General features: G+C 40.3%; 1 protein-coding gene across 1 annotated transcript in view; it reads right to left on the reverse strand.

Annotated features, from left to right (window-relative positions):
- The window catches only part of ttc27 (tetratricopeptide repeat domain 27), a 71,693-nt gene extending 56,125 nt beyond the window's left edge, over positions 1-15,568 (reverse strand). The window contains exons 1-4 of the mRNA XM_069658665.1: positions 15,478-15,568; positions 4,949-5,132; positions 3,522-3,645; positions 442-582 (exon numbers count right to left, since the gene is read on the reverse strand). Coding sequence (XP_069514766.1) covers positions 442-582; positions 3,522-3,645; positions 4,949-5,132; positions 15,478-15,568 — 540 coding nt within the window. The remainder of the gene's footprint in view (positions 1-441; positions 583-3,521; positions 3,646-4,948; positions 5,133-15,477) is intronic.
- Positions 15,569-15,721: the final 153 nt, after the last annotated feature.

Consider the following 15,721-nt stretch of genomic DNA (forward strand, 5'->3'; position numbering starts at 1 on the left):
ATGCAGTCTTGCCCTTGCACTTCGGCATATAGACTGGAAGGCAACTCACTATATCTCTGAGCCACAGCTGCCCCAAATACGTGTTCTATTTAGAAACAGCTGTGACATTGCTCTCTTGAAAGCCACAAGACTCCATTGCTGGTCTACATTCACTTAGTTTGCAGAAAATAGTATGTTTATTATTATGTGACTTTGGTGTGTTCTAATGCAATATTTGTCTAACACACAATACCACAACCCATTTTGCGGTTGCTGGCTCAAGCGAGAGGAATTCCAAAAGTTTTAGTACCTCTTGGTTATCAATAGAAACACCTAAATATGTAAAAATGGGGCTTGCTTAAGTATTTCTTTAGGGGCTCTGTTACCATTAAACACAGAATCTAAATTAATCTTATAATTCATGAGAAGAAGAGATTGTGACGGAAAGACAAAAAGTCTTACCTGGAGGCTGTCCATCTTGGAGGAGCACTTGGTGAGAATAACCCTGGCCAGCAGGAGGAGGAAGGGGTTGCCCACCAGGCTGTACACAGACTCCCCATCCAGGAGCAGGCTGCAGTGGATGGCCTCAACCAGGGTCTGCCTCTGTGAGTCAAACACATTTCAAATATAGTTAGGTCATCTCTACTGAATAGGAATCATTTCTGTAACTAAATCTTTCTGAGATGAGCATCAGTTTCAGGAGGAATTAGGATTACGTCACAGACCTGTGGTTACATGAACAAAGAGCTCAACCAGTACTGGTTTTAAAGTTCATACTTATGATGTCTATTTGTAGGTTGTTTTTAACAACTGTGAGAAAGATAAATACTAACAAGGATATTTTGAAGTTGGAAAATTAACATTTAACTACTCTCTGGGTGACAAACTGTGTAAGATCACGCAGTTTCTAATTACCTTAACCCTAATTTGCCATTTCTGTACTTAAATACGTGTCACTTATTGGCCGACATAAAAGCTGATCCTCTTATAGCTGCAATAAACTAATATTGGCCCACATTTCAGCCTGAGTGCAGCTTGATTAGATAAAAACAAGAGGGCTACTGCTCCAAGGCAAAGAAAAAAGGTAACACTGGCTTATTCCAATTATTCCACTACATTGAAGTCTAATAATGATGACGTTTTAATCCTTTGATGTTTGGATCTTCATCAGGGTATAAAGTTAGAAAAATGGTAACCACACCCATGTTTACACATCTTGCCAAAGATAGCCTGACAAGCTCTACTCGTTCACTAGAGCACATAGAAAAAAGTACACTAGATCAAATCACAATAAGAAAAAAAAATGCTGTATTTATAAAATTAAACATTTTTCAGCTTTTCCTCTTGCATTGAAGATGTTCAATGAAAGGTGCATGGCTCTGATAGGCATGCACATATGTAATGTGCATGTAATAGGCCTGCGCGATATGAGGAGAAATTTGCAATTGCAAAAACATTGAGCAATATTGCTTTGGTATGTTTTCAAAGTATGTGTTTTTTTTCTCATTTTCTATCTGTTAACCAATGGTTGAAGGCACAAATAATCATATCTCAATGTCCTTCACTTCAGTCAAGAGTTTATACATTGGATATTGTTGCTAGTTAATACACAATCTTGCATAGGCCAGACAGGATACGTAATCCTTCCAGCATCTTCTGGTTCCGACCCAAGTTCCTCTCTCAGGAGATCATGCCAAGCGTACCTGCACAGGCCCCTAATTGTGAGGCCCGACACTGAATGGATAAATCTCATTTCAGCTGCTTGTATTCATTCTTTCTGTCACTGCCAAAATCTAACATGCATAAATGGAAGTGGAAGGCAGATTGACTGTGAAATCAAAAACTTTGCCTCAAGGCTCAGCTTCCTCTTCACCCAAACATCCAGAACAACATGTCTCCTTCACAGCAGACATTTTGATAGAGGGAAGAGTACAGTGCATTTCTAAGAACACTGAATATGGATTTGCTGTATTCAAGTGTCCCAGTAAGCCTTTACAGTGCAATTGATTTTGACTGGGTTCATCAGAGTTGGGGTTTTTTTAAACCATTTTGTACGTCAGTGGTTTGTTCAGTTGTAGATGTCAGACAGATAGTTCCCAGCATTTAGCAACTGAGAGCAATATAACTTGGGCAATCTTTCCTTTGACCTGATTTATCCAGTTGTCTTTGTTGTAATTAACGTTACAGTCTTTCCAAAGAATAAATGCTGAAAGCTTTCTGCGTGGCCTCTGAACTACAACAGCTGTTTAAATGGATGACCAAACGCTTTCCAATGGCTGCATGCCATCCTCAGCTATAAAATCACTATTTGATGATTACATAGGATTATAGTTTTACCAATTTCATATTTTACATGCTCAGCTAATGTGTATATGAGAACATTTATACACACTGCATGGTTTATGTTGGTCAAATATTTGCATTTCATTGTTAGTGCAAATACAGTGAAGCAGTACATCAGTATTAGCTGTGTCTGTTACAACTAGCCAGCTCCTCCATTTTGATGATTGATCTATGGTCTTATCAGCATGGACACCTTTTAACTACAATAGAAAAAAAATCATATGAATTCGATTCTCCAGCACTTCTTCTCTTGTCCCCAGATGAATTAAATCCACATGACAAAAGCTGTGCCGTGTTTGTCCTCTTTCACCTGTGCTGTCATGCATGTATAGACAATCTGCTTTATAACACAAGCTCCTTGATGTGACAGCACAGATAAATTATTGATGCCAAAGGGATTACTTTGATAAAAGAAATGGCCCTCTCTTCTGGTGTAATGGCTTTGTGAAAGCACTATTCTGCCTCCTCCACTCGGTGTAATTAGGACCCCAGAGATGCTTCATTGCTGGGCACTTCTCCTGTACTGTGCCTGTCTACAGCTCTCTATGGTTCTTCTCTGGCTCGGCTCACCTAAAAGCACCAAGGTAAATTAATATTTACTGCATTCAGCAAATAACTGATTCGATATCTGTCCAAAATTCAATATATACGGTATATTGCAATACTGTAAGAAAAACGTTATATTGTATTTTTTTTTATTCATATTTTAGGAGAATGCCTACACCAGTCCTTATTATGTAGGAGACATTTTGTCTACTGGTTCTGGTAAAGAAATAGCAACAGTTCGACATGCTGTGTTGGTCAGAAGGTGCCAATGTCCCAGGAGTAGAGATATGTTTTTTAACTATTTAACTGCTCGACTCATTTTGCTCTTCTCTCAGTCTCAGCTAACGACAACAAAACATGTATTTACCAAATATATATGTATATACCAACCATACTAATGTCTATGCCTTCAGGAGTAATTCTAGCAACCTTTGTAAAATTAACCCAAAAAACATGATTTCAGTTAATGACTTGATTTTAATGCATTCTTACACAAACAACACTTTAACAGTAAAGTAGGCCTTAGGAAAAACATAACACTTCCTAAAAGTTAGCTTAACTTTTCAGTTAACTAGCTTCTATAAAGTCAGTAAACAGCACTGGATAAAACAAGAAACACAAAGGCAGGAGAGAGTGACGAGATGGTATCATACCTGAGGGGAGAGCAGAGCCGGGGGCAGCAGGTCAGACATATGGATGGAGGCTGGAGGACCAGTCCAGTTACTCTGTGCAAACATGTGGAGGCAAGCGACAGCCAGGGCCATAACTACCAGCTCCCTGCAGCAGGAGAAACAAGACCCACTGGACTTAGTGGAGAGAAACACTGCAGAGAAGAGAGGATATCTGAACATGCTTTAAAGGAAAGAAAAACATTCTATAATCGATTGACATGACAGATGCGTACACAAGTTTCTAGCAAGGCAATGTGACAAGTCATTTCTTGCTGCCTCCCTCTCCAGGTAATTAGAAGGTTTAAAAACAGCAACAGGCAGACTTGCTTTGCTGCCTTTCTATTAGGCTGAGAGAGTGATGGAAGGTGAAAGAGCAGAGGAAACGGATCCAATCATAATGAGTGGAGAGTAAGAGCAGGAGGAGTAATATGTGCTGCATTCAACATTTAGTCGTGGCCAGTTCCCCTCTGAGAGTGAGAGGCGAGATGTTAAGCTGTCCTTATTAAAAATTAATAATTCATGACAAAAGGAATAAAGGCAGTGAAAGAAGAATGAACAGCACTCTTTGTTGTTGAAAATCTTTGTGCTAATCTCTACTCCAACCAACAAAACCCTCATCATCAGGTAAAAGCCAGGATTTTAATTAGCATGCTGACGTCACTTCCATCATACACTCTTATTTAGCCATTTATTGTTGTTTGTATGGTGTAGGTTACACTTCAACGCTGTTGTGTTACACCTCAAGCCTGTCACACCTCGATTTCACAACACATCGTGGATGTCTACTTATTTCCAGTAAATTAAAAATACAGGGTCACGGGGCAAAAAGGTTGAACTTAGCTTTACTTTCAATGAACCAAATTATTCTAAAAGGGAAAGAGATTAAAGAGATTTTAATGCTGTAAAAGAAAATAATCACAGGGACCAAAGTTAAACAGAGGTTCCATAGTCCTTGGAAAATATATATTCAGGACAGAGCTCAGGACAGTGTTTATAACAGGAAGAAATGAAAAGTTTGATTTAGAAATAGTGACTTAAAGCCAATTTAGTCAGCTACACTGACAGTTGTGCTTTGTTAGGTTACTGTACTTTAGAAGTATGTTTTTTAAAGACAATCACAACCCAAGAGATAAGAAGAAAGCTTCAGCTCCGTGTCATGGAAAAATCCTCACGATGACTAAACTTTTACTAACTCCACAGTTCCCTTAAAATGGATTTATTCAAAGCATCTGACTCCCAGTGTGAAGGATTAACGTGAAATAGCTCTGTGCCATGAAGTTGGAGCAATAAAATATAACAAGAATTTTTAGATAAGTTCTCTGACTCTCCCATCTGCTACGACCGGTTAAAACACATTTGGGAAATTATCTATTTAATTTGACAGTTGGTGGCGTCTCCTGCTGCGTTACCTGCTGGTCTGGTCGTTGTTGGTTCCACAGGTCAGGTAAAGCAAGACTCGTCTCTCCAGGTAGGCCTCTATGTCCTCCCCATCGCTGCAGCTGCTGTCTCCAGTGAGCATATCTAACACCTGGTGGCTCAGCAAAACAGCTTCGAAGTCCCCCTCCATCAAGGACTCCAGCAGAGAGCCGGCCTCTGGAAGAAAACAGATTACAACAAGTTCAGGTCAAGCTTGACTTGTAATTTAATGCAGGAGGCCACATGAAAACAAGTCATCTAACACAGTAGCAATATACAACTGCAACGAGATGCCCAGACACGCAAGTGTTGCAGTGAATTTTGTGCACTGTCAAAGACAAACATGGAATAAAAGCATTTAAACCCTCTGAATTAGACAAATACAGACTTCAGTCTTGAGATTGCATTTTAAATACCTAACATACTGGCCAACAGGGCAAGCTATTTCCCTTTTATCTGCGCTTTTTCACAAACAACCACCAGCTTTATTAAAGCTCACCAACGTATCAGAAGATTCGTTTCAATACCAAAACCACAAAATTCCTGATACAGTCGAAAATGAGGCGTCGGGTATCGTTAAGAACAAACAAATATCTACTTGTTTCAATGTAGATTACTGTAAAGTTCAGTGTATTAGATGCACTTTAAATACATGTCTTTCGTCTAAAAAGTGGGCTAGGTCCATTATGCTGGTGTGACCAATATACCAGTATAAAATGCAGAGAAAGGCATTTTATTGTGTTACAGTATTTTACCCAGACTATAAGCTATACAACGCTTCAGCACGGACGTGCGCCATCTCAGACATGCCATGCCATGACCACCAGCGCAACAATCATTGTAAACGTAGGATGTTAGCTACACAAGTAGCTTGCAGGATTGCAAACTCGACATGGCGAAAACAGATGGTAGGCTCAAATGTGTGTGTTTTGAATGTGTTTTAAACCAAAGAAAATTGAAATAGTCTTGAAATAACTTATACTTTTTTTTATTTATAATAAAATAATAACTAGCTATAGAAAACATTTTACCCTCTGGGACACCCCCAAAAACAGGCTGTGTCACCTATTCTGGATTTTACAGAAATTCTTCTTTGCTGCTCCAAAACAGTAGCTTACACAGGAAGGTGCACTGTGCTGCTGACAGAGAAGGCCGAGATCTTTGCTGCGTCCGGGATGTATAGGCTGCCTCCAGCCACTACTGTTTCAGAACAGCTTTTGATTTCAGATGTATCATGTTGACTATAACAAAGAGCAACTGCATGGTGCAAACAGAGAATGTACGGTCAGAAGACGCTTCTTTCGATGCAACAGGCCAGAAAGGGCTGCAAGAAGAGCTGCTTACACTGGCTCAGCTTGTTTTAAGAGCTGAGCTTGTTCTGAGGTTCAGATTTATTAAATGTTTTATTCTTTGTTAAGGTAATGACAATAAAACCATCTCCATGACAACAGAGCAAATGCAATCAATGATTATATGTAATAGAAGGATCCGGAAAATGTTTTGTTTCTTAAATCAGGGGTTCTATATTGAACCTTTAAGCCCATCCACATTCTCTGGTCATGAACATATGATGCTCATGTGCTTCACAGGTAAAAACACTGATTAAGAACCACTGCAACATAGAGACCATCGTGCTTTGCTGAATATAAAAAGACCAATCACAGTCATTAGTGTAGAAAACTGGATTAAACTGCTATTAAAGTACAGTGTAACATTAAACTTAATTACGGCCAAATAAAACATCAAAATTGCAATTACAACAGCAGTTATGTTTGAGCCCATCTCCTAGGATTGCATATCAAATGATAAATTATTAAATAAAGATCTGAATTAATTTGGGCATGGTTGTGTGTCCAATCACTGACAACTGGACAACAGAGTTTGTTGTTAATCAAGAGTATTGAGAAAACTGCTGTGTGGTCTAATTTCCCCTGCAGCCTCACGATACAAACTGGCTGGTGAGGTTGAGGAAAATTAAGTGCTGCGCTTCGCCTCAAAGCTCAGGCCGACTTGACAATCCATCTCTCCTCATTTGTCTGATATTGTTTTGCTGTGATTTTTAATCTAAGGCCATATTCTCATTAAGTCAATGACCATATTGAAATTATTCCCCACAGATGAGGCGTTCGGTGTGTGAGCGTTTGCTGAGCTCACACTCCCTCAGCATCGCACGCTCCGGCGCTGAGGAGGGCCAGCTGAAGAAGCCGATGGTGTGTTGCAGAAGAATGTTGATTTATGAAAGGACAGAGGAAGGCTGCTGGGCCACTGCTTCCCGAACAGAAATAATTGTGTTGCTCGTGTGCTCGGTTTAACATCTCCCCGCCTTTCATTAGCTTTTTATTTGAGGAGGGAGACTGGCTTGGCTCATTAGCATTGATTGCTTTCTGTTCCCCCGATGGAGAGAATGGAGCGAGAGGGAAGGTTGCTGGTGTTCTGAGCTGCATAACAAAGCCTGGCTAGCTCAACAAACCATCCAAATAGTCTCCATGACAGTCCTTACATACAAACTAAGGGGAGTACTGACAAACATGTCGTGCCAGATAAGCAAGGTCAGCTCCAACCCTTCTCCATGATCATCTTTCCTATTCCAAAATCAAACTCCTTAAATAAAAGAGAAAAATGTTCCACCAATCTCCAGACAACCCAGCATGCCTCACATTTTAAAAAATAATAAGCAATCTCATTCACTGCTCAGGGAATATAAACAATTTCCAGCTGACTGGCGGAGCTTCATAAACAACATTTATACTTATTACAAACACCATCTCTGACCCCAAAATCTGCAACTATACTCCCCATACAGAGGACCATGGGATTTAATCTAGAAAGGAGTGAGACCACCTCCCCTCCACCTAATCTAAATATCTCTGAAAGGGTTGAGAGATTGCAGATTGTATAGGCTCCTGAGCCGTGAAGAAGCGGGGTGGTGTTGGACGGCACAAGATGGTGTTTCTTGGAAATGAGAAGTCAAGAACAGAATCTAGCCTTAATTATACTGCAACTCACAGTAAGACAGAAAATTTCAGGGGGCAACTCCACTAAAGTCTGGCTGACATGTCAACCATGATACAGATCAAGCAAAGCACGTCTATCCTCTTGTTTGATTATGGTCACATCTGACTCAAACTCGTGGCATCAAAAGTTTTTGCGGTATACACACAGTGTTGTTACATACAGTGGATATAAAAAGTCTACACACCCCTGTTCAAATGCCAGGTTTTTGTCATGTAAAAAAATTACATCAAGATAAATAATTTCACAACATTTTCCACCTTTAATGTGACTTATAACCTGTACAACGCAATTGAAAAACAAACAGAAATCTTTCAGGGAGGTAAAGTAAAAATAAACAACTGAGATAATGTGGTTGCATAAGTGTGCACACCCTTTTATAACTGGGGATGTGGCTGAGTTCAGATTTAACCAATTACATTCAAACTCATGTTAAATTGGAGTCAGCACACACCTGTCACCAAATAAAGTGCCTCTGATCAACCCCAAATGAAGTTCAGCTGTTCTAGTAGGCTTTTCCTGACATTTGTGTTGCCACATCTTCCAGCACAAGCCATGGTCCGCAGAGAGCTTCCAAAGCATCAGAGGGATCTCATTATTCAAAGATATCAGTCAGGTTACAAAGGCTACAAAAGAATTTCCAAGGAATTAAATATACCATGGAACACAGTGAAGACCGTCATCATCAAGTGGAGAAAATATGGCACAACAGTGACATTACCAAGAACAGGACGTCCTTCCAAAATTGATGATAAAACGAGAAGAAAACTGGTCAGGGAGGCTGCCAAGAGGCCGACAGCAACACTGAAGGAGCTGCAGGAATTTCTGGCAAGTACTGGCTGTGTAGTACATGTGACAACAATCTCCCGTCTTCTTCATATGTCTGGGCTATGGGGTAGGGTGGCAAGACGGAAGCCTTATCTTACAAAGAAAAACATCAAAGCCCGGCTTAATTTTGCAAAAAGACATCTGAAATCTCCCAAACGCATGTGGGAAAATGTGTTATGGTCTGATGAAACCAAGGTTGAACTTTTGGGACATAATTCCAAAAGGTATATTTGGCGCAAAAACAACACTGCTCATCACCAAAAGAACACCATACCTACAGTGAAGTATGGTGGTGGCAGCATCATGCTTTGGGGCTGTTTTTCTTCAGCTGGAACTGGGGCCTTAGTCAGGGTGGAGGGAATTATGAACAGTTCCAAATACCAGTCAGTGTTGGCACAAAACCTTCGGCCTTCTGTTAGAAAGCTGAAGATGAAGAGGAACTTCATCTTTCAGCACGACAATGACCCAAAGCACACATCTAAATCAACCAAAGAATGGCTTCACCGGAATAAGATTGAGGCTTTGGAATGGCCCAGCCAGAGTCCAGACCTGAATCCCATCGAACATCTGTGGGGTGATCTGAAGAGGGCTGTGCACAGGAGATGCCCTCGCAATCTGTCAGATTTGGAGCAGTTTTGCAAAGAAGAGTGGGCAAATATTGCCACATCAAGATGTGCCACGCTGATAGGCTCCACCCAAGAAGACTGAGTGCTGTAACAAAAGCCAAAGGTGCTGCAACAAAGTATTAGTTTAAGGGTGTGTATATTTATGCAACCAGGTTCTTTTAAGTTTTTTATTTTATATTTTTCCCCTTTAAAGGTTTCAGTTTGTTTTTCAATTGCGTTGTACAGGTTATAGGTCACATTAAAGGTGGAAAAAGTTGTGAAATTATTTGTCTTGCTGTCATTTTTTTACATCACGAAAACCTGGCATTTGAACAGGGGTGTGTAGACTTTTTATATCCACTGTACATTTTGTGGTGCCGGCCAGCCACCACAACATTAGTGCAGCCGCTGATTCAGATTTCTATAACAGGTCCTGAAGTCGCAACTAGACAACAGTGGAGATTTCCACTCCAAATGAATGGTCGTTCGCCCGCTCTCCTTGTTGAGGAAGATCCCTGAAACAGTGACAGGATTCACAGGACATCAATCACACAAGAAGTCGTGACAACCAAATAGACAACAGCAAGACCAGTTTACTCCTCACACAGTGTTTTAAGTTAACGGCAAAAGAGGGTCCACTCCGCATCGATCTCTGTCCACACACAATCATATGCAGTTCTATTACGCAGTGTAAACAATCCACGTGCCTACATCAGCTGTGTGCTCAATGTCAAACTTTCAGCTCCCTGGAGAGGTCCCTCCAGCTAGCTGCCACAATATTGTAGTGAAATGAGGAGCTATAGTGGATCTAACTCTGTATGTCTGTGCTGTAAATTAATTGATTGTCGTTGTTTATAAAGCTTATGAAAAGGTGAAGAGGGGGCGGGGCAAGCAGCTGTGCAGAGGTGCAGGTGGGTTGGGGGGACTGAAGCAAAGCAAAGAGATAAGATTAAAGTAGATTGTGAATTAAAACTTAATAAGGTGAAGAAGAGAGTGCATCTAGAAAGAGGGTCATCCAGACTGAGAAAGTCTACATGTGAGGTGGTGCTCACAGAAATCATTGATATATGCGATTAATTGCAAAGCCTGTAATTAATTAGATTAATTTGTTTAATCAACTGACAGAAAAAACGAGTGGAAACACTGACACACTTTGACACCCAAATTATACTGGGGGAGGACCTATGTTTTTTAGTTTGAGATTTTCAGGCATTTTGGCTTTTATTGGAGAGAACAGTGTTGAAGTCGACAGGAAGCAAAGGAAGAAGAGAGAGAAGGTCCTGACTGGAATTAAACCTTGGACTTAGAACTTATGTGACATCCTGCATTTATCATTTATCACAGTTCATCCTTTAGGGACAATGGGCCTCATTCACTAATATCTGTGCAGAAATGTTCTTACTCTCCGCAAAAAATAAGTACTTATGCCAAATCACCGTCAGATTCATGACATGTGCGTACCGGCCAATCTTGTTCTCACCACCGTGTGTATGTAAGTAAATCAGAACCATTCTAAATTGACAGGTGCGTGTCCGCGATCTGCAATCCGTTTGGTGCCGCATGAAGAGAGCGGTGTTACGGAGAAGCTGAAAGAACGTGAAAGATGGCCTCAAAAGGTAAAAAGAAACATTTCACATCAGCAGAAATTGAAACAATTGTGGCAGAGGTGGAGGCCAGAAAAGGCACACTGTTCCGGAGCGTGCACGCGCGGCAATATCTGCCAGCAAGGCTAGATCTGCCATCTCTCCACTTGGTTGGAGGTAAATTGGACTCCTTTATACATCTTCCATACCAATCAATGAAATCAACTACAGATGCGCACAGTCATGGCACTACAAATTTTTGGGAATCACCTATCAATTATAGGCCAATAAACAATTTAATAAAGGCCAAAAGTGTCACATTTCAATATGAACATTTTCATATGGTCTACTCTATTGTAAACTTAATAAACTAAATCAACTGCTATAATTGAAGATTTGAATTATATGACAATAAATTATTAGGGTGACACGGCATTTACGTTTGGTCCATACATTAGTAAATTCAATTATTGTTGTCTATAAAAGCCTTTTTTTTTTTCAATAAATGAAGTTTTAATATAGTATGCATTCAGTTAAAAGGGTGTGTGTTAACATTTCCTAGGACATTTCTTTCATCATTTGTGCGTACGCATGGTCTGAGGGAGTTCTACATTTGTTCGCAGAGTACGAAGAAATTTAGGTAAGAACAGATTGATGAATCCCAGATTTGTGCATCAAACGTGCGTACGCACAGTTCAAGCACAGATTCGTGCGTACGCACTGTTCATAAATGAGGCCCAATGAGTGTGTTTACCAAATTTTACAGGAATCCATCAGATAGGTATTGAGATATGTCACTGACAGCCAAACATGTCAACCTCACTGTGGCACAAGAGGAAAAGCAAGGGAATCAGAAAATCAAGATACATCTGGCTCCCCCGAGCTCCCTATTGTCTTTTTTTTTCGAGTTCTTCACACAAAAAACACTCAGGCAACAAGGCCATAATAAAAGATAGAAAGTTTTGGTGTTGCACTCAGTTCTACAATCAGGAAGTGAAATGAAAGAAGTTTTGTGAAGACTAAAAAACAAGAGCCCGAGAGAGAGGTTTAAACTCTACTTTCACACCAGTCACGCACTACTTGGATTGTCTGAAAATTCATCAAATGTGGGAGGCTTGTTGCGCTGGTTTACCTCAGCGGTTAAAGCAAACGCATCATAGAGGCACAGTCCTTGACGCAGCCGCCCCAGGTTCGACACAGACCCTCGTCACTTTGCTCCATGTCATCCCCACTATCCACGCATTTCTGACTCTATCCATTGTCCTCTCCAATAAAGGCAAAGGCCAAAAAAATTATCTTCAATTAAAAAAAAAAAAGAATGTGGGACATTGATCACTTACTACCTTACTGGATAACCTGATTAGAAGGCAAACTTACTTTATTATGCTGTGAACTCAGAACTTGATTCCATCCGTGTCAAAGACGGGGTCACACACTCACATTCTCACATTTCTGCCTCACTTTGGCACACCTCCCAAGTCAGTCACATCTCTTAACTGCACCCTTGGATTTAATAAGCAATTGCGGGTTGACTGACTGGTGTTGTAAAGAAGGTGTGGAGATTTTCATCTCACTGCTGTCTAATGAAACCCAGGGGCTGCCATAATAGCACAGTGAGAAGGGAGGGAGAGCATGAGGATCAGGAAGGGCTCTGGCTTTATGAGGGAGAAAATGAAAGCCTGAGGCATGGCCACATGTTTAATGACATTTCAGCTACTCTTCAGGTCTGCCGATGAAATGGCAGCAATTATGGAAAACAAGGCATCGGCCCTCAAATTAGTCCATAATTCACAAAGGTTCAGGCAATGAGCTGCAGTTAATAAGGCAATGGTGAATAGATTTTGCAAAAGCGTACAGGGCTGAGTAATACAGAACCAAGATGAACGATCAGGAATATCCCAGACAGGTATGGAAAATTCTATACTGTGTATGAGCTAGTCTTCTAGCAGAACACAGTCACAGACTGGCTTTTCTATTTAAGAAAAAATATGAGGCGAGGGGAAAACAAACACAAATCAAATGCAAAATCAAAACTACAGTTTTCCAACATACAGACGTACAGAGACAAAGGTTTAGGCATTATGATAATAATAATTCACTTTCTGAAAGGATATTGACAAACACATAGAAAGTGTAGCTTGTAATTAATTTGTTATAATAATGTTATAATAATATGTCATTTTAATTTAGGTAATCTTTATTTAGGCTATATTTTTTACTTGTTTTGGTGCGTAAATGACAAGTAGGTTCAAACCAGTTTGGAATTACTCCAGTAGATTACTTAATTCTGCGGCCTCAACATGGCTTGAATGGCTGAATTGTAAGAATTGAGGGCAAATGCCCTTGATCAAAGTACGTCCAGTAAGAGTGCTTGGTATGCCCTGGACAGCTTCAAATTGTGAAAACGTAGCAAACTAAGGTAAGGAACCTAGGATACTCTTAATGGACCGTTATGTTGTGCAAACCAAGTATCAAGTGACAGTTTAAAGCACTCATCGGCTACTTACAGTAGCATTGCTAACTAAGCTGTGAGCTGCAAGCTGCTCCATCATATGACAGACCTTCAGATGTTTTCTGGCAGATCACAATCAAATTGCAATGCATGTGTAGTGTGTTCATTTCCACATTAATCAAATAGACCTTCAAAGAAGCTACAGTAGATTCTGCAAATAAAATAAGGACAGTGTGCCCATTTAATGTAATTAAAGAGAGAAAAACTATGTCCTTTAGAAATATGAAGGGTAATCATGAGGACCGATAGGATGCAAGCAAGTCATTTTTATGACCTCAAACACAGCCATGCCTCATACACATCCACCAACAAAGAAGCCTATTTAAGAGTCAGAGTGACGGAGTGGCTGTACAAATCCTTGCATGTGGAGCATCTCAACTGAGTGCAGTGAACCATTTACAGCTGAGTAACAACAGCACCGTCACTCACTATGGCATGTGCAAAGAGTCACCATTTAATTTAAAGACAACTCAGTTTCATTTAAAAAATGAAAGCAATGTGCCACACTGAAATCAAACGAGGTACAGCCACTTGAGTATTAAGACAGCATGTACCTTTCACTCCATAAGAGAAGTACCTATTTCATCTCCTGCCATGTCGATCCATCATCACAAAATGTGTCTGAAAACTCAGGTGTTCGGGCACATTTGCCATCAATTAGTTGTTCAAAATGAATGCCACATTTCATAGATCGGATCTTTCAACTTATCAATTTCACAATATAAAATAGGCTATTAATAGATTTATGATTGTTTACAGAATTGAAATCCCCAAACATAAAGGTAATATAATGCAAGCTAATGCATTTTAGATTTAGAACACCTGTGAAACCTTTAAACTTATTAGGCTATGGTTTTTAGCTCATTTGTGGATGTTAGTTTTATGAGGTGCAAATGTAAAATGTTTCTACAATAACACTGGACTATAATTTAAGTTACCCCAGCTATGCATCGATTGAGACAAATTAAATCTTATTCCATTGTCTTGTTATTTCCTGAACAAAACCGTGCCAGAGCAGCTTCAACCACTCGCTGCTGTTTGATGAAAGAGTCAACGTATGACAATTTAAAGCAGGGGACACCAGAGAGGAGGGAGAACTAGTTAGCACAATGAATAATAAAGTGTAGACTACCGCTGTGGTAAATAATAATAATAATAGCGTTTTACTGCCAGGCATGCCAGTAAGCCCTGGTTCCACTGACAGATGTGAGCGCGACGCGGCTCGATACTCTGCAGATGGTCGGAATGAAGACGTCAACTCGTGTTATAAAGTCTGTCCGAAAATCCCAGCGTTTGGTGCTTTGCATGACAACACATAGCTTTGCCAACCGACACATCACCAGAACAAGACTTTTCATGAAGCCAGCGCTGTCTAAATGTCACTTTAAAAAGCTCTATCTAAATTTCAATGAAATCTAACTGGGTATTATGAATTTTGGAAAAACTTAAGCTAACGTTAGCTAAACTCAATTACAAAAGTTGACATTAAATTCAAAAGAGCAGGCAACCATGAGTACTGTCTATGCCGAAAAGTAACTACTTACATCATTTACGCTTTCAATCAAGTATTACATTCTGGGATATTTGTTGTGGCCAATGAGTGAGGTCACTTAAAATGGCAAAGAATTAGCATGGAGTCTGGTAAGACGTTCCCATACGAGACGGCACATTCGGCACGTATCGCCGCTAACAGCTCGCAAGGCAGTTACTACATACATAAAAATCATTTTTAACTTAAGGGCAGTGGTACAGGAGACAACGCTTTTATTACTATATCATGATAATGTTGTCATTACCAGAAAAGGCGAAACCATTGCCGTACCCCTGAGTTTCATCAGCGGGGAAAAGCTCTGTTTAATGTCACTTGGCTTCAGCGACCACAAACTGCCAGTGCCAAAGGCATTCATCAGGTAAATTAGCCTGCCCATGATGGCGTTAATATCTAGGTTTTGAAATAATAAATAGACATACTGATGTCTCACCTGCAGTGCTGGAGATATTCTGCTTCCATTCCGCTGCCTCGCTAGATGTTAAAAAACCTCGGAGGACGGGGATCTCTACGTCCAGCGGCATCACTGAACGCCTCTAGTTGAAGCTAAAGTAAAGACGGAGCTGCTTCCTGCAGTCAGGACGGTTCCGGATCCAAGCCGAAGAATAACCGCTTTATTAGTGGCCCAAGTCGGCGTTTTTCAATCACAGATAAAACGTTTATTTTTACCCATGTGG

Source organism: Semicossyphus pulcher, unplaced genomic scaffold (genome assembly GCF_022749685.1).
Source record: "Semicossyphus pulcher isolate SPU_LCO1_2020_fin unplaced genomic scaffold, fSemPul1.0.p SCAF_12, whole genome shotgun sequence".
Lineage (NCBI taxonomy): Eukaryota > Metazoa > Chordata > Actinopteri > Labriformes > Labridae > Semicossyphus > Semicossyphus pulcher.